This window comes from Falco rusticolus, chromosome Z (assembly GCF_015220075.1).
Source record: "Falco rusticolus isolate bFalRus1 chromosome Z, bFalRus1.pri, whole genome shotgun sequence".
Taxonomy (NCBI): Eukaryota; Metazoa; Chordata; class Aves; order Falconiformes; family Falconidae; genus Falco; species Falco rusticolus.
The window spans coordinates 27,223,185-27,249,717 of record NC_051210.1 but is presented as its reverse complement, the minus strand read 5'-3'; the positions used below and the strand labels follow the sequence as shown (position 1 = coordinate 27,249,717).

Sequence of the window (26,533 nt, the reverse complement as noted above, 5' to 3'; positions counted from 1 at the left end):
AATCATTTCCAGTAATGAAAAATAATTTCTATAGTTGAAAATATTACTGTCAATGAAGTACTACAATTCTTCATCAAGTCAAATTATTCAACTTCTTTGAGCTTCAGAATTGTCCATCCATCATAACAGAAACAATGTAAATCCAAAATCTTTGATTATACTTGAAACTCAGCTCATCAATAGAAACCTGCACAACAGTTGTACACTATAAAAATTTTCAAAGAAAATGAGGTAGCTTTTTAGAGAATGTCTGTGACTACAAAATAGAAATTACAGTTCAGTGAGAAAAATCTTTCATATCTCACAGAATGCAGTAAGGGCAAAAAACCACCCCTATCCTAGCTTGTTGGGAAACTTGGATATCTTTTCCGATTATGCAGTTTCCAGGGTCACTTTCTCCAGAAGACTGCAAAAAGTAGGAGTAATTTGGGTTTAGAATGATAAAAATGGGATGTTTAAAATTTCATAGGCTCTTGTTTAGTTTTAGCAGGTGTGTTGAGAAAAGCTCTGCATTTCTTCACTGAACTGGGAGAGTGCCAGTGTCAGAATGTTTCTCTCCTTCAACAGAAATAAGAAAGTACTTTACCAAAGAGAGTTTAGTTTGCAGGATGATGAAATGGTAGGAGGAAAAAAACTGCTATCCAGGCTTATTTAAGCTCTGCAAACTTGTTTGTAAGTTCGTAAGCTTCTCTGCTCAACAGTATGTAATATTGCTTCTTGATCAATAATCCTGTAGTCTTCCTCACACTCCACATCTTAAATACTAGTTGCAGAAAGACAATACAATTAAACTAAAGTTCATTCAGGTGCGCCTTCACTTCTAAAATTGTATGCTGCTATACTTTTAGTCTCTATATGCTAAAAGTAAGATGACACATACAATCTTGGGAATCAAAAAGCTATTTTAGAAATCCCTATCATTTAGGAAAATATTCCTATTTACAATCAAAAACCTACCTGAAAAATCCCTTCTATTTAGGAAACTATCATTTGTATTTATTCACAAAACTAAACCATATACTGAGCTACAACTGAAATTCTTTAGTTGTATTATGTTATGTACTATGTAAAACACCTGCTGAAATCCCATTTTATAAAATCTATGATGAGCTACAACAATTACTATCTACTGCCTGACAGGGTGTCACTTAAAATTAAAAGAAGTTTACACTTACTGTTACTATGCACCAATATTCATTTTCCTCAGACGCTTGCTATTATTGACTCTCTGTGAATAGTTTGCTTTCCTAAGCTCATGAAGGAGGGGCTGGCTGCCTTGCCTTGCTAAGGCTTAATAGGATAACAAGTTCAAATTTTTTTTTCCGTTGGACTTACCCACTTCTCTACTGTCAACCCCAGTCAGCAATGATATGCCGTATACAAATATCCTTCCAACCACTGAAGCAATAAAGGACTACTAGTTATTGAACTATTAACAACTAAAGCATGTAAAAAAAATAACAACTCAATTTACTGGTGCTTTACAAAATGTCAGCTTTGTGTGAAAAGCCTTAAATCAATCAGATTACTTAATTCAAATTAAAGATAAAAGAGGGAGCAATGTTGTTCTCTGTCTTGCTCCACTTCCTTTTCTATTTCTGTCTCCTAAGCTCAGAATCTGATTAGTATATTTAATTCCATGAAGCATCATGACTGGTCTACCTTTAATGAGCCCACTGACATCCACTCCTTCTTCCTTCACATGTTGTAGAATCCAAGATAATAATGTGACAATATTCCTATACAAACCACAAAATATAATGTTCATGCTATAATTATCAACATTGGAATTACTTTATTTTTCACATGTTTACACATAGTATAAAAGAAGTATTCTCATAGGGACCAATGCAAAGTTTGTAAAAATTTCAGAATTGGTATTGTAGTTACATGAGCTTACATAAGATGCCATTACATCACATGAGCCTATAGCTTGGTTAGTAGTATCAATTTTGTTTTACTTAAACATAAACCCATAATCTATTTTTCCCCATTATTACATTATATTTCTATTATTTGTAAATTATTATAATTTCAAAAACACATAAAATACAGAATATTTACAAATTATATATTGAATACAAGTTAATTCTCCGTAGTGTACATGCAAACTGGGAGAAAAGGCATCTCCAGGATTTTCTGCCTTGTAATGAGTACTCTGTAATGAGTAACTCTTTTTGCTCTGGTGCCATTGCAGAAGAAACAAAGATGACAGTGAGATCATTATTACAAACAGTGAACAAAACCTTTCTATCTTTAGTGGTTTAAGCAAAACTATTTTCTTAATGTACTGCATTAACTTAGTGGCAAGAAATTGCCTGCTTGCAAAGTTGCATTCTTTTGGATAAGCCAAGCAACTCAAACCTTATGGAGGTTTTGCCCTGACCATATTCCAGTCAGAACCACTACACTCTGTGTTTAATTGTTGCTAAATTTAATTTGGCACTTCTCTAAATTGCTCTAATTGCTAAAAACCTACAGCATTTGCCTCTTAAATTGGGTATTTAATAAGTAATCTGCAAACAATAACTATCTTCTAGCAAGCTTCTATACACAGACATCCTCAAACCAAAACTCAATCCTAAGACCTACGAACACATCAAATTAAGCAATTAAAAGCCAGGAAGAGTTTAAATAAAAAAAATTAAATTATCAAATTTGTATCCTTAAACAAGGGGTATTTTCACCTTCTTCGTGAATGGTTCATCTGCTGGGGAGGGAAAAAAGAAAAGAAAGCTTAAAAAGGACTGTTGGTTTAGCTTTTGAAAATGTGTGTGTATTTAAAATTGTTGCAACACCAGAAGATGTTAGAACTGAAAATCATTAAAATATCACTCTCAAACTGACAAGATTATTGAATTTTCTTTTTCATATACTCCCTTTCTGCTTGTTTCACGCAGTAAAATGAAATTTCTCAAATTATTTATTAGTATTATAATTGCAGATATAGATTGTTTATACACATTCTCAATTAAAAAAAAAAAAGATTCTTAACATCAGTGTTTGTTATGGATACTTTCTTCTGAGTTTCACAGTTACAAAGCCACCCCTATAGCGACCCAACATAATTTCCTACATGAAAAACTAGTAATAGGATGGGTCTTACACATGTATTTTTAGTTACCTCATTGTGACAAATTATTTATCATGCTACCTATATTTGCTCTTTGCTTCACCTCCCTTCTATCTGCTTTTTATTTCTTCATTGTTCATCTTTCTTAATGTGTAATCAACATAGTACTACTTAAAAATTCTTTCGATTGCTTAGCCACCACCACTGTTTGCATACTATCCGATGTTTCTCCTTTACTTGTGTGAACACCCTGCAGCCAGGCTTCCTTCTGTCTCACAATATTTTTTAAAAGATTAATTACACTGATAACATGTAGTCCTCCCTCCTTCTCATTTTCAGATGGCTCCACAGATACCCTGATTTTATTAATTTGTAGGTATAGCTGAAACATGGGAGAGAATGAAGCAATGTAATGATTTGTCAGCTGTTCCAAGTTTGTCAGAAATGCTTCTTGCTTTAAAGTTTGATACGCACTGCCTTAAAATAAACACACACTGGATGTAAAAAAAAACCAACAAAAACTATCAGGATTTGTAAAACATTTTTATTGATTCGAGTTTGCAGAGAATTTTGAAACAAATCTGCTATCATTCACTGATTAAAAATATATTGTAATTACTCTGAACAAACAAATCACCATATGGTAACAGGTTAACACTTATGACTATCATTGTCTTTAGGTCATATGCATTTCTTTTTGTATCACTGCAATGACCGCAAAAATCACAGACTACTGAACCATTACATAATGACATTAATGATAAACCCAGTACATTTTTATAACCTTCCATTTTGAAAAAAACCTAAGTTAACATTTATTTCAATAACACAGTAAATTAAGGCACAAATCTGAACTGCATCATTAAACATATATAAGTAAGTACTTTAATTCATATATGGCTTTCCCAGCCTTACAACTGGGGTTAAGACATCTCTTTCAACTGTAAAACCATTAATAGCAATAATCATAATAATAATTTTGTTTTTATCTTATATAATTAATAGCAATAAAGTAACAATCTTAATGTGTCCATTTTCATAAAAGAACTCTGTACATGTTTTGAGATATTATGTCATGTTTAATTGATCTACTTTTCTCCTTCATTACTTTACAGTTCCATTTCTAATTATCAGAGAATGAAATAACTCACTGCCTAGAGTCATTTATTATCTTATAAAAATATTTACTATTTAGGCATTCGGGGATGGTTCTCCAATACCTTTTTCACAGACAGAGTATTACGTTACACCTTTAAATTAAGGCTGATGTACAATTGTGCAAGTGCAGGCCAAATCAGACTGGAGAAATAAATACTCTGCTTAGAGGGCTATTAATGTAAAAGACAGAAATACTACATAGTCACCACTTAAGTATGCTATTAGCGTAAAAATAACTGTTGTTGATAAGACTTTCAGCACTGAGTATTTTTATACTAGGCAGAATTTAAAGAATGGAGACAGGAAAAAAAAATGAGAAAGAAACAATTAAGACAAAATCGGAGGATGTAGATACAGAGTTCAAACAGCAGTCAAGGTTAGGCCTCTTAGTAATGCTGCAATTCCTTCCAGTGGGGGACAGGAAAGACCAAATCAAACATTAAGAGCATAACAGCAAAAGGATAATAAAATGATTCTAAAACAAAAAAGCAGTTTGTGCACAACAAGGTACCAATTTTACCAATTTGCTTCTTTCTTGTTTGGGATAATCACTGGGTTGTTGTCCAGCTCTAACTCATCTGAAACAAATCTACAAACGTTTGTGTAGTTTAGCTCAGGCACCAAAGGTTCAAACCAAAAGCTCAAAAATTCATGTGACTCCACATTTACTAGATAAACAATTCTTTATAATTTATTCCTAATTTAGCATTCTCAAGAAGAAGTAACTTAACTTAAAGAAATCTATTATTTGAACTAAAGATTAGCATTCATTCCAATCCAATGTTTTATCAACTGGTGTGCAATAGCTTGACGTGGTGGTACAAAGAACACACGCTTGTTTCCTTTAATGAGACTTTCCACGACCTGCAATAAACAGATTTTTTTCTTTAGACCTTGATATTGTAAACTATATGGAATCTAACATTGCATTGATGCAGAAATTATCTTACTATGATAATCCTAAAATTACTGTAGCTAGTAAAAAGCCACTATCAGATTTTGCAAGACAGATGCAGAGAAAAAAACACACAAGATTCTGTGTGAATTCTGACATTTTTGAGCTCCAACGTGCCCCAAGGACTACTTTCCCTTTTAATAAAACTGTGGAGACCACCTGTTAATGTATTCAAGGGTTTTGTGTGGCCTCTTTAAGGCAATGACCACCAGGTGGTGCCCTCCACTGTTCCATAAACTGCTTCCCCCCCCCCAATTCCCCGCATTTAACACATTTCCTTCTGTGTTGCATGTGTTTTACTGGTTTTCTGAAGCAGCTGCAAGCAACGTGGGAGTACACTTTTAGTTTAGTCCATTTCTGAAGTATATTTATTTCCAACTCTAGACCAACCTGTATGCGACTAGCTATATTCAGAACTGAGATTCATTTAAAATAAAGCTCTCAGTGTTGCCGGGATTACACTGAGATTGTAGGTGACTAACCTTGCCTTCAGGTTGACTTACAGAGTCAAAACACTCACAATTGCTAGGCAGCAGTACAGTGTTACTAGAAGTGTAGCTCTAAGTAGCCTGTGGAAAAACCCGGGAAGACTATGTTGTGTAAGCAATCTTTCCTTTTTTCAGTCGTGAACTTCAATCTCTCTGTTAAAGTATTTTTTTCCTCTTTTATTTGACTTTTTTTTAAATAGTGAGGAAAGGCAAGTGTAGAATTTCCTATAAATGCATAGTGAACTGCATTCAGTGCCACAGTATTAATACTGTACTGCATGGAAACAAAAATGTTGAAATCACTGAATTCCCAGAGTTTTTAACTAAACCTCCCTTCTCCCAGGAAATTTGTTAGCATGGTTGTCTGGAGAAACTCAGACTATGAGTTCTACCAAATACTACTTCTGCCAAAATGAAAAGCACAGACTTGCTAAGGAAATGGGTTAAAATAACAGTAACAAGGATATTTGTCAAAAGGAAAAGGTGAAGGGCTAACTTGCAAAAACGTCAAAAAATGGGCTTGAAAGTGACTCAGAAATTACCATGAGTATCTGCCTTTCTCTGGTTGTGAGTAATCTACAATTAAAATATAACACAATTTTAGTATGACAAAATGGAGAGTATACATGGTCAACTTGCTGAAAAAAGCAAGTATCTATTGTATGCCAGAACCAATACAGTCACAGAATAATCAATACAAGAAGGAAATTAAATTGAACTTTACCTGTTCTTTAGTGAACCAGCGGGCATCCTCTATTTCATTCTTGTCAACTTTAATTTCTGTAGACACTGCAACAGCTAAGCAGCCAATCATCAGGGAGGAGGGCATTGGCCAAGGCTGACAAGAGACATACTGAACACGGCCAACTTTGACTCCAGCCTCCTCTTCTACTTCTCTTCGAACAGCATCTTCTATTGTTTCACCTAATCAAAAAGGGCAAAGAACAAGCAGCTGATGAAAATACTCCAAGCAATTATTACATCCTGTGCTTTGAAATGACTCAAAAGATGTGAAACTGCCCAAGACAATTGCCTATAGAGATCTAGTTCACAGATCAGGGCACAGATCTTAAGCACAAAATAGAGAAGTCTAACAAAGTAAAAAAAGCCAAAGCAAAATGGAACTTTGAAAATAAAGTATAATAATTTTTTCTCCATCATAATACTTCCTGAATTGATAATTTATCATAGATGCAGATTATTATTACCACACCTAAAACGTCAAAAATTGGGTAGGAAATACATTCATTGTTCCTTTAACTACTTTTGAAGTGCTGATCTGTTAATTTATAAATAGCATTGTGTCATTTTCAGTATGGTTGTAACAGCATGTAACACAATTTGAAAATCAGTATTTAAAATTACAATAGTAAGAAAATGGACACTTAGGAAGACTTGCACCCATTTCTGCACTGTATTATTCACTTTGCCTGACTCATTCTTCATTGTCTTAATAAATACAGACAATTCTCCAAACTTAAACTGCAATGAAAAGCTTTACTTCCAAATTAATAGAAAACTGCTAGATGTATACATAGACTGTTGATGTTTATAGGCTTCCATATGCATGCTTGTACTGGGTTGTAACCACTGATTACAGGTTCATTAAAGCAGACAGTCCATGCATCAGACAGAAGTTTTAGTTCAGCTACATTCAGCTGATTAGAAGCTGATGATAAAATAAAGGACTCATAAATTTCAGTTTATGTACTTGAATTCGGTATCAGAAAGTAGTAAGGATGGCAGAAGAAAGAGTGAAGAAATAAACATCTTGAAGTCTTTCAAATGATACCCGAATAAATTTATTCATGCTGTCATGGTATTTCACCACAGTTACCGAATGTAGTTATATACTATAATTTCACTAGTGGTTAAGATGTATACCCAATACAAGAATGTTTCACAAATAGTTCTGCAACTACCAATAATTGTAACTAATTCCAACCATTATTGCTGAACACCGCTAGCAAAATATCTCTTTTACTTTTCTTTCTAAATGATCTAATTTCTGCTTATCTTCCACATAATCATTCAGGCCCTAGACACGTAAGCATAAAGTTAATGTAAAGTTAAGCCTAAGTTATACTTTAACTGTTATTTTTCCTATGGCTGAAGTTCCATGCTAAGCATCATCACAGAAGGGACCTTATATGTGTTTTAAAATATTTTTTCACTTAAATAGGTGATTTAAGAGTGCATGATGACAAAACTATGTTAAAATTATATTTACTTAAGTTGCTTTTTATCTTTTTTTATAAATTAGCTGCTGGAAAGTACAGGACAGGCATATTTATTATAACAACTTCCCTAACAGGAAGCAAAGATGTTTATTTATCATAACACTAAACATATTTCTATATTATTTTCAGTGTATAATACTGATAACTGAGAAAGACCATTTGGTAAGGGAAGATTAGATTACTCACCCGGTTCTACAAATCCAGCAAGACATGTAAACATTCCTGGGGGAAACCTCTTCTGCCTACCTAAAAGGCAGTGGTTTCCATCCGGATGGATGACTTGCATTATCACAACAGGATCTGTAAGGGACATGAATGGAATATATTTCCACATCCGAAAGACTAAAAACAGTAATAGATTTCAGCCTATTTGATACCAATGCATGTAAATACAAGTAAGATACCTTTAAGTGATGAAATCAGCATTGTGTAAGTGCCCAGAGCAAGTGCTATTTTATTTCACTTTGGGCTTTTTTCCCTGCAGGATATCTGTTTATTTTGTTTTGCAACTGTGGTGGTTTAACTCCAGCCAGCAACTTCGTATCATGTGGCAGCTAGCTCACTGATTTCCCCTCCCTCCCACCCTTCTGGTGGGATCGGGGGAATCAGAATAATAATAGTAATTGTAATGAAGAGGAGAGCGAGAGGAATAAAATCCAAAGGAAAACAAACCCAAGTGATTCACAGTGCAACTGCTCGCTACCCACTGACTGATACCCCTGAGCAGTGATCAGCAGCTCCTGGCCAACTACCCCCAGTTCATACACAGAGTATGACATTCTGTGGTATGGGATATCCCCTGGGCCAGGTGGGATCAGCTGTCCTGGCTCTGCTCCCTCCCAGCGTCTTGTGCACCCGTTCACTGGCACAGCATGGGAAACTGAAAAGCGCTTGACTTAGAGTAAGCACTACTTAACAACTAAAATATCTCTGTGTTATCAACATTACTCTTATACTAAAACCAAACCACAAGCTACTAAGAAGAAAATTAACTTTATCCCAGCTGAAACCAGGACACAACACAGAAGCAGTTTACTAGCCAAGGCTTGAAATGCAGGACATAAATTACCTGCAACCACAACACACAATTGGTTAAGACCATCAGAGCTGTTAAAGAGTATCAATACTAACCTACCTATGCATCCAGCAGACAGCAGTAATTTCTGCAGCAAAACCAATTTACCATCACTTCCTCTACACACACAGGTCTGAACAATGTATTTTATGACTGAAGTAGCAAAAAGCCAAATACTCTAGTCACAATCTAACTATTGACTGAATTTTCCACTTCTGACTTTGATGACTGTTTGCTATCAATCTCTGATATGATGTTGCACTTTTATCTACCTTCTCACCTCTGGTCATTTTATGTAACTTTTTCCTTCTTGCTCAGTATTTCCTCCTACTCACATAATTCTTTTTGTCATGGCTTTCTGCACACTGTTAATCTACGATCTTTCCCCCTTTTTTATCATTACCTAGCTCTTGAGCATCTCAACATTTTTTTATTAATTTTTTAAATCTACCTCTGCCTTTAAATATTTTTTCTCTTGCTATTGTTTTTCATGAGGTTTTTTTTGTCCAAAACACCTGCATTTTCTCTATGTGAAAAGGCTTGATTCAGCCACCACTATAAACAACAACTTCAAAGATTGTCGTCCTGCTCAGATATCTGCCACATTTGTACATACAGTGTAGAACATGCAGTGTTGCCGTCTGTAAACTTTCTTCAGAAAAAGGCATCAGTAGTAAATGCCGATTCATCAATTTTTCCTATCTAATCCCATTCCTTCTGTTTGTTGTGTTCCAGACTATAAAGAAACGGCCACTAGTAGTTTAGCAAATTTCACTATAGTCCATAAGACAGAAGAATTTGGCAGAATTGCTTTGATTACTACAAAGATAGATCTACAGCATGTAAAAGAACATGAAATTCAAAACCACAACACAATACGACCTCCAGAAATACAACTGCAGAAGAGAGGACAGGGAAGGGGAAGAAAAGGTGATCAAAGAGTCACCAAATGGTCCAGGAAAAAAGGGTAAGTTTTTTTCTTCCCCTTCCTTGTTTTCCTATCAATAACGTAATACACTTCCTTTACAACACGTGAACAAAAGGAGCTATATAAACCTGTCTGTACAAGCTTGTATTCTGAGTAGAAATAGGCCTGGCAGTTAAGTGTCTGACAACAAATAGTGAAAGCCAGTGAAGACAGCCAATCAAAGTGGCCCTACAGGAAAATGAGCACTGCATCAGAAATTTGATACAGGGCCAAGCTATTTCAAGCTCTGACAGCTTGCAGAAGATAAGAGAACAATATGCAGGAGGTGTGTGGTGGTATTGTTAGTATCTCATTTATGTTGTTGGAACTTCTAATTGATATTGGTCCATTGCAATAAAGATTGGTATTGTCACAGTGACTTTGTTACATACTACTGCAAAAAATAGAAACCTCAAATGCTCAGTCCTAACCAGAGCTAAGACACACATACTCTGGGGAAAGACAAGTATGTAAAAGCTGGATCAGAACCAAGCAGCTGGAATAACTAAAAAGACTGATTTACATGTATATAACAGTATAAGCAAGCCACTTTTTATAAGTTTACCCTACAATATTCTTACCAACTCTTGGATATGATGTGTTGTGAACACCCTGGAGACTGGGACAATCTTCTTTTAAGCAAGTTTTCTTGTAACCCCCTTCTTCAATCTTGGTTGCACTCCCACATGTTGGGCAGAATCGGTAGTGGATGTGCCATGCTAGAACAGATCTAGCCTGGGCTACTACCCCTTTAAAAGAATACATTGCAAATACACAAAATCAAATACTAACACATGTAAGCTTTTAACAGTAGAAAAAGCAACTAATAAAGTTTAACATACAAGTAAGACTATGGCTGAACTGTAATCTACAAGAGAAGTTGAGCAATGTGAGTTGTTCAGATCTTCTTTGTAGCACAGCACATACAACAGAACACAGTTCTGTACAGCTACAGACCAATTTATGCGTTCAGAAACAAATTTGTCTGGATCAGTATCTCCTGTTTCTCACAAAAGTTACTTTGTCTGGACAAAGTGCCAGATTATATATCACACCTTTATGACTCATTGTTCCATTTAAACTTCCAAGCGCAAGTTAAGCTTGCTCTTTATCTTTCTGTAAAAGCAAAAGTGTTACAACAGCAGTTGCTAACACCATGACCATAAAGACATTCATTCACTTTGGGATCCTGACTTTACAAAGCTTGCTCACACTGTTTCCTTCTCAGATAAGTATCCAACACATTCTTATTAAGGACTTAGTTTAATTTCTTGTAATGAAAACTCAGTAATATTTTTTTTGTTCATTTTGGAACATTAATGCACATCAATTAATATTTAAATAGTATTATTTAGAAAACCATGATGATCAATAGATTTTGCAGTCTAATAATTACCATTTCAGATGTTTGCCCTTTGCAACTGCATGTGTTCTTACATGCAAAATTCTTCACAAAACCACTGACAAGCTTTTAAAATAAAAATACTTGTAAATCCACTGAAAATACCTGACTCCTTAGCAGTGGTTTGTCCTTGCATTACATGTCAGTGAATCCCAAAGCATATCTTTCTGATTACACATTTGATAACTGCTGCATTTTATGCATCTTACCAGCTTCTTTTTCAGGTAGCTGCAGTAGTGCTGGCATTGGTGGGTCAAGAAAGTAACAGTCCTTATGCTTCTGTTTAATTTTCTCAGCAGACACAGAATCTATGCTAAGAGCAAACCAAGCAACTAAGCCATCCTCTTCACCTTCTTGTACAACTCTTCCATTGTAAGCAGCCAGCAGGTTCATGTGGACCTGAAGTTCAACTCCAAGAAAAATCAAGGTGCCTTCTTCAGATTGATTCATGCACTGCTCCACATCCTTGTGGTACAGCCTGCAGAGCTTTATCTCTGGCTGCTGGGAGCTCTCTGCTCCTCCATTCCAAGTAACCAAAGGACTTAGATTTGAGAAAAGGATGTACACTGTCATTGGATGGCTTTGTTTTTTGCTTAGCCACTTGGAATCTGTTCTTTTATCGCTCCTTCTGTCCAGAAGTGTCAAGCCAAAATAATTTTCATATTCTTTCACTTCATTTGAAAAAAAATCAGAGCTTTGCCCACCCTTCACATTAGCCAACAGATTAGCTATGTGCTTGTATCCCCAAAATTTAGCAATGTCCAGAGCTGTCTGCCTTGATTTATTAATAATGGACATGTCACACCTACAGAAACAGAAAGGAACAGTGGTTATCAGGGTAAATACATTTAGGAAGAGTCCTGATGCTGTTATTCTTACTCACAGCATACACACATAATACTGTTAAGGTGCAAAAACTTTTAGACACTGTCTCTACTGGGACACTGTTTAGCCTAAATACTTAGCATTATGGTATTGAAAAGTAATCATACTTCATTTTCTTTTGCTAAGGCTAGATTCCATATTTTTGTTGATGCACTCTAGATTATCACTTAACAAGGTTCATGCAGTACTACAACAGCAATGAAATAATTAAAATCCCACATTAAAAAAAAAAAAAAAAGCTCATTTACAGATAGAACTTTGAAAGCCAGGCTACAGGTAACTTCTGAATAACCAGTAACAAAAAAACCCACCACATTCAACTAGCATTACCTTCTGGAAGCTAGTGAAAGCAGCATCAAAACATTTAACATAAAATATTTACCACTGAGTAAGAATCAAGAACGCAGCCTCTGCTTAGTGAGAGAAGTAGCACCCTTACAACTGCAGCGCTGGTCCCTGTATGGATCTCTTTGTTACTGCAATGTTGCAAGATGACACAGATGAAGAAATATTGCCTCATGATATATATTTAAATATTAAACAACAATTAAATATAAAACAACAACAGAAATATCTGAAATAAATTGGGATTGACTGGGAGGTGAAAATGCACTTTTTGGGGGGTCAATTTTAACTCAAGTGGGTAAGTAAAACAGAAATTTCACTGTAAACTACAAATTGTACAGTAGATGTGGGGCCAGACTCACCAGTTTATAAAACGGAAGATGCCAGTATATTCATGCTGCTGATACACAGGTAACTAACTGTACTGCAGGCAAGACTGCTCTGACTTGTGCTTTTTTATCAACCTCAGTAGTTTTTCAGAGAGTTTATTTCAGAAAAGCATTCAAAACTTAATTTATAAGTTTTTGTTGCTAAAGAAAATACTGTTGCCCATTTATCTTTAAAGATTAAGTCTACTTCAGTCAAAATCTTGCCTAATTTCCTACTTAATTCCCTACCTCAGCCATGAATTTTATTCTGATTTTGTCTTCCCTGTTCTACCTGCTCAGGTACATGCAGACTGTGATCAGGCTGCTGTTCAGTGTCCACAACAGTGGCCTTCACTCTTCTCTAAGACATTGTTCTCCAGTCTACAAACATCTCGTGTACCTTGTCTCAAACATGGATGAATATAAATTGATTAGCTTTCCAGGACTAGTCTTTGGAATGTTACATAATATTACCTTCACAGATATTGATGCTTATGTATCCAGCAATTTTATTTGTCCAAATGATTACTATGACAAACATAAACTAGAATGAGACCAACAAGGCCACAGTATCACCTCAGGATAATTATATATATTAGGATTACCCAATATATATAATCCCTGAAGAGATTTACCTAAGAGAACAACCCTGAAAAGGGCGTTTACAAGCATATAGTCACTCTTTTTTTAGACCAAACATAACTTAAAAAAGCCTGTTATCTTACTTAGCGAACAGGTAAACTCCCCAAAATCTCAAAAGATTCCTCAATACACATATGATTTCAGCCCACAAAATCTGACACAGAGATCCTACTCTACATGCTGGAATGCACTGACTGATTACAATGCAAAACAATGGCTCATCTGATGCTCCATGCTGAGTCCCAGGAGAGGGCAGAGCACGTAGGTAGGACTGAAAAACAAACTAAACCACTTGTGGGATGTTCACTGGAGGTTCTGGAATGCTGTGCCTGAGGTTACTCATAACCACAGAATGCACTCAGCCTGCTTGGTTCTGTAATTAGCAATGCAGAAAGTAACAAACTGGGCTTGATTAATATAGAACTCAGTTGAACTGTAACACTTGACTCATCTTTTATACTGAAATGTTTTCCATTTGAAATATGGATCCTGACTTTATTTAGGCTTTGGAAAAATCTTCTTTGGGGTCTCAAGGAGAACATTGAAGCATTCTTTGCTTTTCTCAGTGCCTTGAAAAACTAGGACTACAACAGTTGACTTGAAGACAGACAAAAAATATGACAGCAAGTTTCTGACAAGCAATGAACATGCTTGGTGACGTGCTGACTGAAGAAAATGTGACAGCTCAAGGAGGAAGGGGGAAGTGAATTGTCCAAAAAATAAGACAAATTAAATTCATAGAATCATTTAGGTCGGAAAAGACCTCTGAGATCAAATCCAACTGCTAACCCCCAACTGCCAAGTCCATCACTAAACCACATCCCTAAGCATCGCATTTACACCTTTTTTAAAGGCCTCCAGGGATGGTGACTCCACCATCTCCCTGGGCAGCCTGTTCCAATGCTTCACCACCCTTTCAGTGAAGAAGTTTTTCCTAATATCCAATCTAAACCTCCCCTGGTCCAACTTGAGGCTGTTTCCTCTCATCCTGTTGCTAGTTACCTGGGAGAAGAGACCAACCCCATCTGCCTCCTGCCAGGGAGTTGTGGAGAGCAGTAAGGGCCCCCCTGAGCCTCCTCTTCTCCAGACAAAACAACTCCAGTTCCCTCAGCTGCTCCTCATAAAACTTGTTCTCCAGACCCTTCACCAGCTTTTTGCCCATCTCTGAACATGCTCCAGCACCTCTACAGCCCTCCTGAAGTGAGAGGCCCAAAACTGAACACAGGATTTGAGGTGCAGCCTCACCAGTGCTCATCAATCAGTAACTTTGGTAAAGGTGTGCCTGTCATGTCCTACTTAACAGCCGGCACATCAGCAAACATTCTGCACTGTAATGTAGATACAAGTGGATTACAAATAAAGTTTAGAGAATAAGGCTAAGTGAAACAATCAGATGTACTATATTTATACTCAGTACAGTGGTTGGAATGGGATACAAAATTTCTTCTATTCTGCTGGTCTCTGTGAGAAGTGACAATGTATCCGTAAAGTCATATGAAAGGAATAATTTCAAAGATGCTCAGAACTTCTGAAGAGTTTCTTAGCAAACATGGAAAGCATGATGCAGCAGCAGAACCCAGTTATAAACAGACACAAGATTATATCTTTCTGTGTTTTAACCCTGAAAATATTGACACTATCTGTCAGGTGAATTTACTTTTCTGAGATCAAGCTGAAACAGGCAGGAAATTATTCTGGTTAGAGCTCTTTCATGCGATCTGTGGAACAGCTTACCCTTTCTCTAGAAGAATCTGCACAACCTCAAGGTGTCCATTTCTGGCACCATACATCAGGGCTGTCCAGCCGTTATCTGCAGCTGCATTGATAAGTGTTGGGGAACGACTGAGCAATGCTTTCAGCTTGACCACATCGCCAACAGCAGCGAAGTCATGCAGCTGGGAAACCATGCTCTGTCGGAGGTCCTTGTCAAAGTCTGTCATTGTGTCAGCTAAGCGGAAAAGAGAAAACAAAAATGCCTGAAAACATATACACCATTTGCAAAAGGCATTAAGTAAGAGAATTAAGTTTAATGGTGTGCAGACAACCAACACTATCAAGGAAAGTACGGCCACAACAGCAAAATACTGGCAATTAGCGGAACATTGTTACTCCCAACTGAACCCTAGCCCCACAAGTCTCCAAACGCAGCTGAATTTTATCCGAACACCCAAGACTAATTTTAAAGAGGCTTATGCAGTGAAAAGGTTGTGCTAGGCACAGATGCTACTCTGAACGGGAAAACCACGCTCCAGGCTTTCAACGGCGACACACACAGGGCAGGACAGCGCGAAGCCCCGCTCCCCGAACGGGCTCCCGGGCGCTTCGGCAACAAGTAACCGCAGGAGGGCGAGTCCCCGGCGGCTACAAGCTACTTCAGCCACCACTGTCTCGTCGCCGGCGGCCGCCTGCCCCCCGCCCCGGGCCAGGGCCGCCGGCACCGCCGCTGGCACCCGGCGCAGCGCAAGGGCTGCGAGCGCCCCTCAGAGCCGGGCCCGCACCAAGCCGCTGCCTCGCGTGCGCACACCGCCCAGCCGGCGCGGCAGGCCCGCAGCCACCCGTCCGCGGGGCGCCGCGTCTGTGCGGGCAGCGGCGGGCACGGGCGGGGCCGCGCGCCTGGCCGGCGGCGCTGTGCCGGCTCCCCGGGGCGCCCCGTTACCTGAGCGGCCGCGGCCGACGCGCGGAGCCGCGCGCGCGTCAGGGGGTGTGTGCCGGCGCCGCTCCGCCCCGCGGCCGCCGCGGCCCGGCGTAGGGGGGCGGGACGCGAGCGGTGCGCGGGGCGAGCGGTACGCGGCGGGGGCGCTGGGCCGGGCAGGGCCTGCCGCGGGGCTGGGCTGCGCGCCGTGCGTAGCGCCCGGCCCTTGCGGTGACTGTCGGCCCGCGAGCGGGCAGCGGCGAGCTACCGCCGGTGCGAATCGGCAGCCATTAGCTGGGCGCTGCTGCCGGCGCGGCCACCTTGCTGGACAGGTTCGGGGCAGGCGGCCATTTTGTTTTTCAGGCAGGAAACGGTGCGGTTCTAAAACCGGGTCAGACGGAGTGGTGGCTTGGCTTCGCTGCACGGGTGGGAGGCGGAGCCGGGCAGCGGTAGCAAATGCAGGTACTGGTGGGTAAAAGTGGAACAGAAGCGGCGTCGTGGCAGGGGAGAAGACTTAGCGCGGAAGCTGGAATGATTGTACGTGCCAGGAGGTGGTTCCAATAAAAGCATGTTGGGCTAAGAAATGCTTGGGGAAGTCAAGGCCACACCTGCAAGTTAACGCGGGAGTGTTGTTCGGTGCACTTGCCTCTGGCGAGTACCTAACGAGATTTTTAACAAAAACTAAAAGATATTGCCCGTGGCTCAGTATGCAGTAAGTCAGTTTTCACACACTTGGGGAGACATTTCTTACTCATTTCAGGTTTCCACAAAGCTGGGGGCTAGGTGCTAGTCCACAATGCAAGCACTGCCCCCACCCCCACCTCCCCTGCCCCGTAAAGGACATTCGATGATACATTTATACAGAAAAACTGCAGGGTCTGTAAGTTTCCAGACCCATCCCCTTTACACTGCTTGGTTAGTAATTTGCATACAATTACAATATGGTTACACAACTATATCTGCTATCATGCATGCTTAGAGGAGTGGTTCTCACCTGAGTGAGGGTGTTTCTGACCTAGGGGTGTGATTTTTGGTATTGTAATGATGGTAGTACAGTTAAGGATGCATCAACCTTAAGTCGTCTTTGCCAAGCTGGCAATATGCACAGAACATCCTCAAAGTACTCTTACTAACTGTCCTTTTGAGGTCTTGTTGTTCCAGAGTGTCCTTGTTGAAAGAATGGCTGTGTACTTTTCTGCTTACAGCCTAAAACTTCTCAGTGTATACAAAGTACCTGTTGCACAAACAATCAGACCATTCTAAATTTTCTGTTATCCTTCAACACTGTCGTGGCAAACCTGAGTCCAGCACCAGTTAGTCTGAAGTCCTGGTGTCATCCTTGACCTTCCAGAGAACAAGAACACTATTCTTTTAAAAAACCTGTTGCTTGAAAATGTAAAATTATTTGGTTTCTTTTTTGTATTTTTTGTAATTTTTGATCTAGGAGGATTCACATTTTCAAATTTCTTCACTCATCTTCAAAGCCAGAAGAACTGGACAGCTTTTGTTCCTGCTGCTTTAAGGAAACGTAATATATTCCCACATCCATGTATTACCATAGAGCCATTTATTTCTGAGTGAAGGGTATGAAAGACATTGCGACTGGGTCCTGTCAGTCTCGGTAATGGCACATGTAGTTGCTATATCTTGTGTAGCCATTGATAGAAAACCTTAATTTTAAAAACTCATAATAACAAATCATAAGTTATTATATTTATATAAGTTTTAACTTATAAAGTTTGAGTAAGTTTTTTTTTGCAGCATGTGGGGTTCTAAATTTAGATAGTCACCGTTAAAAGCTTTCATACATCATAGTAAGTGGCTTGTTGAACATAATAGACAGTACAAAGTTTATGCATATATTGTGTGGTCTTTATAACTCATTGGTAACCAAGCTTTCAATAATGTAGTTGGTGTTTTGTACTCTTATTAAAGCTTCCTCACCAGGGGGTCAGCCATGTTGAAGGAAACTCCCCTTAGAAACAGCGCAGATGCAGACCAGGGAATGTGCATGAAGAATTTGTAAGATTTTTTTCCAGATAGGAACAAATGAAAAAGTTAAGGGATGGGATTTTAATTTTATTCTCTCAGCCGGAAATTGCTCATATCCTCTGAGATGTGGGTCATGTACCCAGAAGCAATTATTTCTACCTGGTGAAGTGGTACCACCAGCCCTACACTAGCTAATGCGCCAGATAGTTGTTTTCTTTCTGTGATGATTCGTGGCTGAAGAGAAAACAGCTTTATTGCTGTAATAGGCAAAGGCACAGTTGTACTTACCTTCTTGGTAGTGTCTTAAATCTGCCATTCATGAAGTTGGGATAACTCAGCCTTACATCCTGATCTGTGTAATGAATTCCCTGATTTATTAGGTAGGCTCCGTAATCTTCGTGTTCTTTACTAACTCGTGGTGCCCTGTTAACAGTTCTGAAACTTGTTTTCCTTCTGTGTAAAACTCAAGAAAGCATTCTAAACCTAGAAAGCATACTAGGAAGGAGGCTAAGCTGTAAGATGAGTATTTTGGGATTGAAAAAGAAGTGTATCACTTGAAGCTTCTATAAAGCCAAGTATGTGCCATCTCTAACATTCATATTCAAGATAATGAGACCTGTGTAAGTTGCATATGTGTACAGAAAAAATCTGGTATTGTAGCACTGATCAGTAAGTTACTGTGTTCTGCTACACAGTGTCACAAATGCTATAGACTACAAGAACAGGTATGGTTTGGGGAGGCTTTTATTATCTTTGATGGTGGTTCTGGCAGGACCTTTATTATCTATGGCATGTACAATGCGAAATGGAGTTTCAGATGGGTATCTAACGTACCTGTGTCATACTCGAGTTTTTTATTACTTTATTAGGCTTTTTTCTTGTAATAAATTTTTTAAAGGCTAAAAAAAATCTGTGGTACTTTTTAATATTGCTGGAATGATTATTGTTCTGCCTTAGAATTTTTCTACGTGTATATGAGTGTCAAGTTACCTCTTTTAGCATAACACTGACCTCAGTATCACCTATACCTATGGAAGATTCTTTCCTTCTTGAACAAAATGTGTGTAGACTTTGTATTGTATCCATAAGACATGTGAAGTCTTTTTTGTGCTATTGGGGTATTATTGCTATCAAAATGCTCCTGCCTCCCCTTTTCCCTTCTCCCTTAATTTGCCTTCTGGAAGTTTTGATCACACGAGTCCAATACGTATGATGGGTACATATTTGATGTCTGTATTATGGATTGTATGTTGGATTCTGCAGAAACTTCTGTTTCTGCCTCCCTGAAGGAAGAGTCACTTTCAAGGAACTGTCCTTGAACTTCCTTCAAAGTTTGGTAGTTTTTTTTCCTCCCTGTTTTCCAAATGTAAAGGGATTGTATCTGCCTTAGTATTGCTAAAGGGTTTCCCAATTTGCAAAATATGAAGGATGATTTTCTTCTTGAATGGTAAGCTGTTTAGACAGAAGGGTTGTTGTTCTTGATTTTCGCGGAGGTCTGTACCTATTCCAGAAGTGCAGTATAAGGTGACTAATGCAATTTTTTTTTAATGCTTCTTTTGTATCCATTGTTGAAGAAAAATCATGAGTTACAGCAGATTTTTTGTTCTTTAGAAAATGTGATTTATGTAATGAGTTCAAATTAATTGTTATACTAAAAGTTGTATAGGTTGTGGTTTTTTCATTGTTACCAACATGCTTTCATATATTAAATAAAAAATAAAAAAGAGAAAGTAGTATTTGAGAGGTCAGAATACAGTAGTGATACTGCTGCAGTAAAACCTTGCAAAACTGATTGCAGTTACTCCTGTTGGGACACATAGGTTAAGATAAATGCAGTTCTTCCATCTGTATTACATTTTCAGGGGTTTTTTGCATTTGTATTAAACAGGAATGACTCATAAGGATGTCTGTTTTAATGTTTTATTTGAATTCTTAACTATGTTTTCAAATACAAAATTAGCTTTTAGATGTGGATCTCAGAAGGTTTAATGTGCCATTCATCAGGTTCTTATGTTAGAAACAGAGCTTCAGCTGGAGATATGTATATATATATGTTTTAATCTTTTTTTAGAGCTGTTAGTAGGAAGGTCCTCTTTTCTGTGTACATGATTGAAATTATGTGAAAATATGGAAATAGTTGGAGGTTTTGATGCCTTTGAGCTATAAATTCTACTGTTAAATAACATTAGAGCCAAACTGTGTCCTGCCCGGTTCTCTGTGTGCTGATTTTTGTTACTGTGCAGTATTTTTCATAGTGAATATATATTAAAAAATATACATTACCTTGTCCTTCTAAATTTGATTTACTTGTAATGTCAGCATACGTTCACCTGAAAGTCCACACCAGATAGGTGGTTCCTCACTGGATCAGTATTATGTGTGTTCTGTGTGATCTGCTATTATGGTCAGACTGTAGCTGGTGACTCTCCCAAATGTGGCCTTTGCAGGACACTTATTTTACTGGCATAGTGGTTGAGATTGCAAATTTTTTGTGTCCCCCCCTATCCGCCATGTGCCTTTTCCAAATTTGTGTAGTACATGAATAACAGTATTTTGAGTAACAGGGATTGTGCTGTGCTGCTTGTGTGTACTAATGTATCACTCAAGGGCAGTGTCATTTCTTACTCTTGAGGAGTATTGCAGGATGCTGGAAATGTATGATCAGAAATAGATAATGAAAGGAACCAATTCTTCTCTTGCTGATGGAATGGTACATTCTCTGTTTCTTGACATCATGTGAGCAGTTCCCAGCTTGCATGATTGAAAGTTACCTTAAGTGGAATTTGCACCATCTCCCAGTGCATCATTGCAAAAATAACTTACTACTCCTTGTTTTAAATATCTGTACTATAATAAAAAAATTGATTGGGAATTTAAAATTATTTTAACATACCAACTCATGAGTTTGAAAATGTTTTAGTTCTGCTAACAGGTTTAGTTACTGTGCTGGATAAAATGTTGCAAATTATTGTGAATATGCAAAACTTCATTTAATCACTGAGCTGAATTTTCTAAGAGCAATTTAAGGGTTCCTTAGAATTAAAATATGCAATGGTAACTCGCTTTAAAAACTGTTTTTACCTTTGATGTATTCAACATCTAAGTAAAGCTTACTGAGAAGGTCAAAGTAGTGCTGGACTTGGGTGTGCCATGATTATTGAATTTTGTAGTAAGTAAATAAATAACTGGCCAGTATAGTCTTTGATTTGACTGTGTCCGTTAGCTCTTTAGTAGTGGGGAGCATTGTTGTAGAGGTGTATTTGTAAGGCATCGGGCGTTTGAGTGAGGTTGCCAGTGTGAGAATGGAAATGGATGCTGCGCCACTAATTTACTGTGATCCTTAAAGAGCCTCTGGTGGCCGTGTATTGATAGTGACTAATGACAGTCTTTTCAAAGTGTGTGCTGATTACTGCAGCCAGCAAACAGGGAGTAATTTCTGAATGCCCTGATGCCCTATTCATTTTGTGCTGCAGCCTGTAGAAAAAATTGCATGTGCTGTGAAGAATGTACCAAAGTGCCTTGGGAAGCACTGCAGTGTGTGGGCAAAACAGACTTGGAGTGCCTGCAAGAAGTGACACAGCACTGCTCCTGTTAGCCTAAAAGATGGCAAAATGGTACTACAAATGGGAGAGAAGCAGTCTGAAGAGATGTTGATCCCCAGTTGTTTCATAACCTTGCCTGCAAAAGCCTAGCAATATAGAGTTAATGTGAAAACAGGCTCTTAGTATTACTATGGAGAAGAGACCTCTCCAGGCCAGGAACTACTGTAAGTTTAGGTTGTACCAGAGCATGTAGCTTTTCAGGGATTCCAAATGCATGAAGAGTTAAAAAAAAAATAATAAAAATCTTAAAGAAACTTGGAAGACAATACTCTGAACTTCCTCTTGATGTGGATGTGATGTGACGTGGATGTGATAAATGTAAGGAAAAATAACATCTGAATGTATGACTTGTGACCCTCCCCCACTGAACATTCTTAGAAGCAGTATCTCTGGGATGTTACTGTTTCAGACTCTCAAAACCTGTGTGTTTTTCCCAAATTAGTAGTTAGAAGATGACTGGAAAAATAAATAGCAAAATAGACTATTTTTATGGGATTCATTCATACTGTCACACCTCATGTACAAGCAGGAAGTGTTTTTCTATGGTGGGTCACTGTAGTCAGACCTCCTGGCTGTTGACTCTGAGGGTTTAGGTACCCAACAATGCAGTGTTTTCAGGATTATGCACCTAGGGAGAGACAGCTCTGAGACTTGCAATGTGTTGTCCTTAAACATCCTTTAGCAAATGAGAACTTGGAGGCCTGTCAATCAGAGATATATCACCTCCCGGTATGCAGGTGGCATTATGAAGACACTGCATCTGTAGAAGTCACAGGCAGTGTGGAAACCAACAGTACACAAGAGTGAGGAGATTGTTACTTACACCTGTGGTGTGACTTAAATAGATTGGCCAGCCTTTTTAAGCCTAATGAGTCTTGGACTGGCTGACCATGTAACAAGCCCTATTCAGGTATCAGCTCTACCTGGGCAGCTAACATCTGTAAAGAAAGGGATCAATAATGCAATTCCAGGGAGGGAAAAAGTTTGTGGCTTTTTTTTTTTCTTTTATTTTTTTTTTCCTGGGACTGAGTTGGAATAAAGGAAAGAATGTAGAAATGAGGTATCTGTATTTTGATCTGGTGTTATCAGGCAGTATAGCTCTGGTCTGAGCTACCTTTTCAAATCTTTTTATTTGAGTTACTAAACTGTGCTGAGGGAGATCTCTAGATATGACTCTGGTAACTGTCAGTTCTTTCTGGACTAGGGAAAATGGCTAGCTTGATTATTTAGGTTAAGATGTTTATTAAGACCAATGTAAAATCTCATGTTTATATTATTTAGATTCTTTAAAGTGAGAATCTTGATTGATCCTATTTTAATGTTGGAACTAGATTACACACGAGAATAATTTATTTAATGTTCTTCAGACTCAGTAAAACAGTAGCAGTATCATAGAAGGTTTGCTAGTTCTTTATTTGGGCCTGTACTTCATTCTTACCTCTCAATTTCAGCATGTTTTATGAAAGCTCTGTTTTTCCAAGAGTCACTGCGCTAGGTGAAGGTTAAAAGGCAACTCCGGTTTTAAGTTGCTCATTGGAATCAAAACAAAGTAGTGTAGTGGATGTGTGAAAGGAGTATGTTGCCAAACAGTTTATGTACAATGCATTATAATAGATTAACCTTTTAGCACAACTTGGCTTAAAAAAAAAAATGCATCTTAGGGATTCAATGCTGTTATGAGGCAAGCAGAAGTCAGTATTATCTGATGAGGTTTCTTGAACTGGCACTGCAGCATTCCATAATAGTCTCCTTCGGTGTTTCCAACCAGGACTTTGGCACAATCTTAACTAGTCCCCCCAGCCCAGGCAGCTCCCTGATTAATTTCCAAGCAGTCCTCCTTGAGAACCAAGTGGACAAATGCTAAAGGCCTGATCTAGGGTCCATTGGTATAAATACGAGTCTTTTGGTGCTGAAGAGGTGGAACCAGTTTGGTGGGAGTTTTCACTTTCTTGTAGGAAAGAGCTGAAGCAAAGCTGTATGACTCATTATTATGAAAAAAGAAATGCATTTGCAGGTATCGGTTAATTTCAGTTAAAAAATACCAAAATACTATCATGTGTTCTTAGTGTTATCTCTAGGCCTCAGCTGGCAGTCTACAGAATGGGGAAAGTAAGAGTTCTTTCAATGTAGAATGCTATCAGTCAGCTACACTGTCTTAACTGGAAGTTTCTGTCAGCCGTGGAATGTACAGCAATATCTGCATTGCCTGACAAGAAAGACGGAATGCAGCAGTATTAATCTGCTCAGAATGTTCCTGAAAAGTGGATGGTTTGTGTTATGATGGTGAGTGAAGCAGATTTTCCCCAAATAATTAATCTAAGGGGAGTGAGGTGTAATGAGTGCAGAAACTTAGTAAATGTGCATGAGTTAAATTTGCAGGGATAGTATATGCAGCGTGGAGGCCTGGATGGCAGGAGCATGAGCATCGGGACTGTCAGCTGGGGAGGTGTTAGCCTTTCAGCAAGTGGCTGTGCAGAAGGGATCACTGCTCTGAAAGAGGCCCACCTGCCTCGTCTGTGAGATTGAATGCCTGACCATTGACACATTTTTCTCTCCTTTACCTTGCTTAACTTGCATAATGTTGATTCATTGTAGAGAGGCTGAAGGCAATAAAAATGTAACTGTTCAAAGATGTAACCCAAAGTGCCAACAGGAACATTTACAGTATAGTGATCTGCTGGACTCCTCAGAACCTGATGGACTGTGGTAAAGCTATGGAGAAAAGCTGTAGTATCTCAAGAGTGGGTATGGGGGGTAGGGTGTGGGTGAGATTTTTATGTGTGCTTTGTGGCTGACAGTTGGAGGGGTTTTAGTTTTCTCTAAATTATTCTTGTGTTTTCAATTTTCTCCCTATTCTAATTTGGTTCTGTTTGTAAAGCGCTTGTATTTTAACTGATTGCTTATGAATGTGGCAGCATGGCTCCCTGAGTACTAGACAGGGTAATTTAGTTTCTCAAGTTGCTCAGGTGGTGGCTAAGTTGGTGTTTGAATTGTTTAATAAGGGTTGATTAATAAGAGTGGTTTTAATAATCTGTTAGTGTCTGGCTTACAAATGCTTCCTCATGATTAGTGAAATCATATTTGCAGCAATTTTGAGCTGAAAGAACTGTTACTCCCCCTATTCTGTGGACTGCTAGCTGAGTCCCAGATTTAGTATTAAAACACCTAATGGTGCTTTGTGTTTTTATGTATTTTTTCTTTTAACTGAAATTAACTGTTACCTGCAAATGGATTTTTTTTTTTCATAATTACCTTCATGCAGTTTGTTTTCAATACAAAGGATAATTCCTCTTAAATTAAAGGGGAGTTTTAAAATTAGGAAACTAGTTTTGTTCTGGGAAAAAACAGGCTTTCTATGTGTCCATAGGAAATAGTGGAGCCAATACTAAAGCAGTTTTCATAAAACTGTTCCTTCTCTGCTTTAATTCTTCACCTTGATCACATCTACCATTACTTCCAAAATAAATGAGGCAGGAAACATGCAAATTCTTTTCTCTTTTTGAAACAAAACCTTGTTTTGTTCCCAGAACACAGAGAATGTACGTGCACTGGGACAAAGATACTACCATAGAAAATTTATGCGGTCATGTTGTGGGAGTCCTGTTATCATTAATTAAAAGTGGCATTAATTACGACATCTTCTAATTTTAGTGTTTTACTTTGCAAAATTCAAAATCTTATGACAGTTTTTTTTTTTGTTTCGTTTTCCTTGGGTTTGTGTATCTATGTGTGAATCTTGTGAAGTTCAGTTTACTACAGAAATACTTAATTTGTATTTGCAGCAGTAGAGTCGGCACCTTGAGATCCACCAGAAGGATTTTTGCTAGCTCAACTACTAGTGCAGGTGGAGGTGATCATGCAATGGACTGCTATCAGAAGGAAAAGAAAAGGAAAAGAAGCGATTTGTCACCGAGTACTCCCTGTAACCAGTGAAATAGTTCAACTGAATTTTGGGAGAGCTGTCTCATACAGCTGTTAAGTGATGTAGGGGGTGCGGCTGCCCCCTCCCGTCCGGGGCGGCTCCTGCCCCCCGCCGGGCCCGGCCCGCTGCCGGGGGTCCCTGCCCAGGCCGAGGGACGCGGGTGGCGTCACCCCGCTGGCAGGGCAGCCAGGAGTGGCGCCGAGTGACGTCGCGGTGACACCCCGGGGGCACACACACCCCGGGGGCACACACACCCCGGGGGCACACACACACTGGGGGCACACATACACACCCACACCCCGGGGGCACACACGCCCCGGGGGCACACGCACCCCGGGGGCACACGCACCCCGGGGGCACACGCACCCCGGGGGCACACATACACACCCACACCCCGGGGGCACACACGCACACTGGGGGCACGCATACGCACCCACACTCCAGGGGTGCACACGCACACCCCCACCCCCACCCCCCGGGGGTGCACACACAGGGCACCCCCCCACACCCCCCCGCACGGAGGGCAGCGCCCCCGGCCCAGCCCCAGCCTGCAGGGGCTCACGCACACACGCACACACGCGCACACACGCCCCCCCCCTCCCCCAACGGGCTGGGACCCGCCGTCCTGCCCCGGGCACCGGCCCGAGCCCCTCGCCTGCCTCGCTCGCGCCGGGGACCCCCAGCAGCCGGCGTGGGGACACGCGCCGCTCCTGCCCCACGGCCGCGGGTTGAAGCCCCCGCCGGCTCCGCCCGGCTCCCGCTGGGGTCCCCGCGCCGGCTCCGGGCT

General features: G+C 39.4%; 2 protein-coding genes and 1 long non-coding RNA gene across 6 annotated transcripts in view; 1 reads left to right on the top strand and 2 right to left on the bottom strand.

The window, feature by feature from the left end:
• Nucleotides 1–1,301, bottom strand: part of LOC119141804 — a 44,811-nt gene extending 43,510 nt beyond the window's left edge. For both annotated transcript variants that reach the window (XM_037374424.1, XM_037374425.1), the window contains exon 1: nt 1,176–1,301. The gene's annotated coding sequence lies outside the window, so the exon portion shown is untranslated. The remainder of the gene's footprint in view (nt 1–1,175) is intronic.
• Nucleotides 1,302–4,432: 3,131 nt separating this feature from the next.
• NUDT12 (nudix hydrolase 12) lies at nt 4,433–16,359 on the bottom strand. Of its 3 annotated transcripts, none has more exons than XM_037373614.1 (7): nt 16,255–16,359; nt 15,333–15,546; nt 11,568–12,163; nt 10,538–10,705; nt 8,101–8,214; nt 6,399–6,598; nt 4,433–5,095 (listed from the first exon to the last, which is right to left on the bottom strand). In XM_037373614.1, the coding sequence occupies exons 2-7, from the start codon at nt 15,536–15,538 to the stop codon at nt 4,985–4,987; spliced, it is 1,395 nt and encodes a 464-aa protein (XP_037229511.1). In that variant the 5' UTR covers nt 15,539–15,546; nt 16,255–16,359; the 3' UTR covers nt 4,433–4,984. The 3 variants fall into 3 exon arrangements, with proteins under 3 accessions (XP_037229511.1, XP_037229512.1, XP_037229513.1); XM_037373615.1 differs by lacking the exon at nt 16,255–16,359 and adding an exon at nt 15,872–15,965; XM_037373616.1 differs by lacking the exon at nt 16,255–16,359 and having other exon boundaries at nt 4,433–4,820.
• A 6,216-nt stretch (nt 16,360–22,575) lies between these two features.
• On the top strand, nt 22,576–25,791 carry LOC119141366. Its single transcript, XR_005101912.1, has 3 exons — nt 22,576–24,107; nt 24,420–24,530; nt 25,607–25,791. It is a non-coding gene; the product is annotated as an uncharacterized LOC119141366 (long non-coding RNA).
• The last annotated feature ends 742 nt before the right edge of the window (nt 25,792–26,533 follow it).

Bases quoted from the DNA above. Each gene is read 5' to 3' on its own strand.
- NUDT12 (XM_037373614.1), bottom strand. From the start codon at position 15,538: ATGACAGACTTTGACAAGGACCTCCGACAGAGCATGGTTTCCCAGCTG. The intron at 12,164-15,332 runs GTAAGCTGTTCC...CTGTTTCTGTAG, and splicing joins CAGATTCTTCTAGAGAAAGG to GTGTGACATGTCCATTATTA. The intron at 6,599-8,100 runs GTGAGTAATCTA...CTTTTTGATTAG, and splicing joins TGCTGGATTTGTAGAACCGG to GTGAAACAATAGAAGATGCT.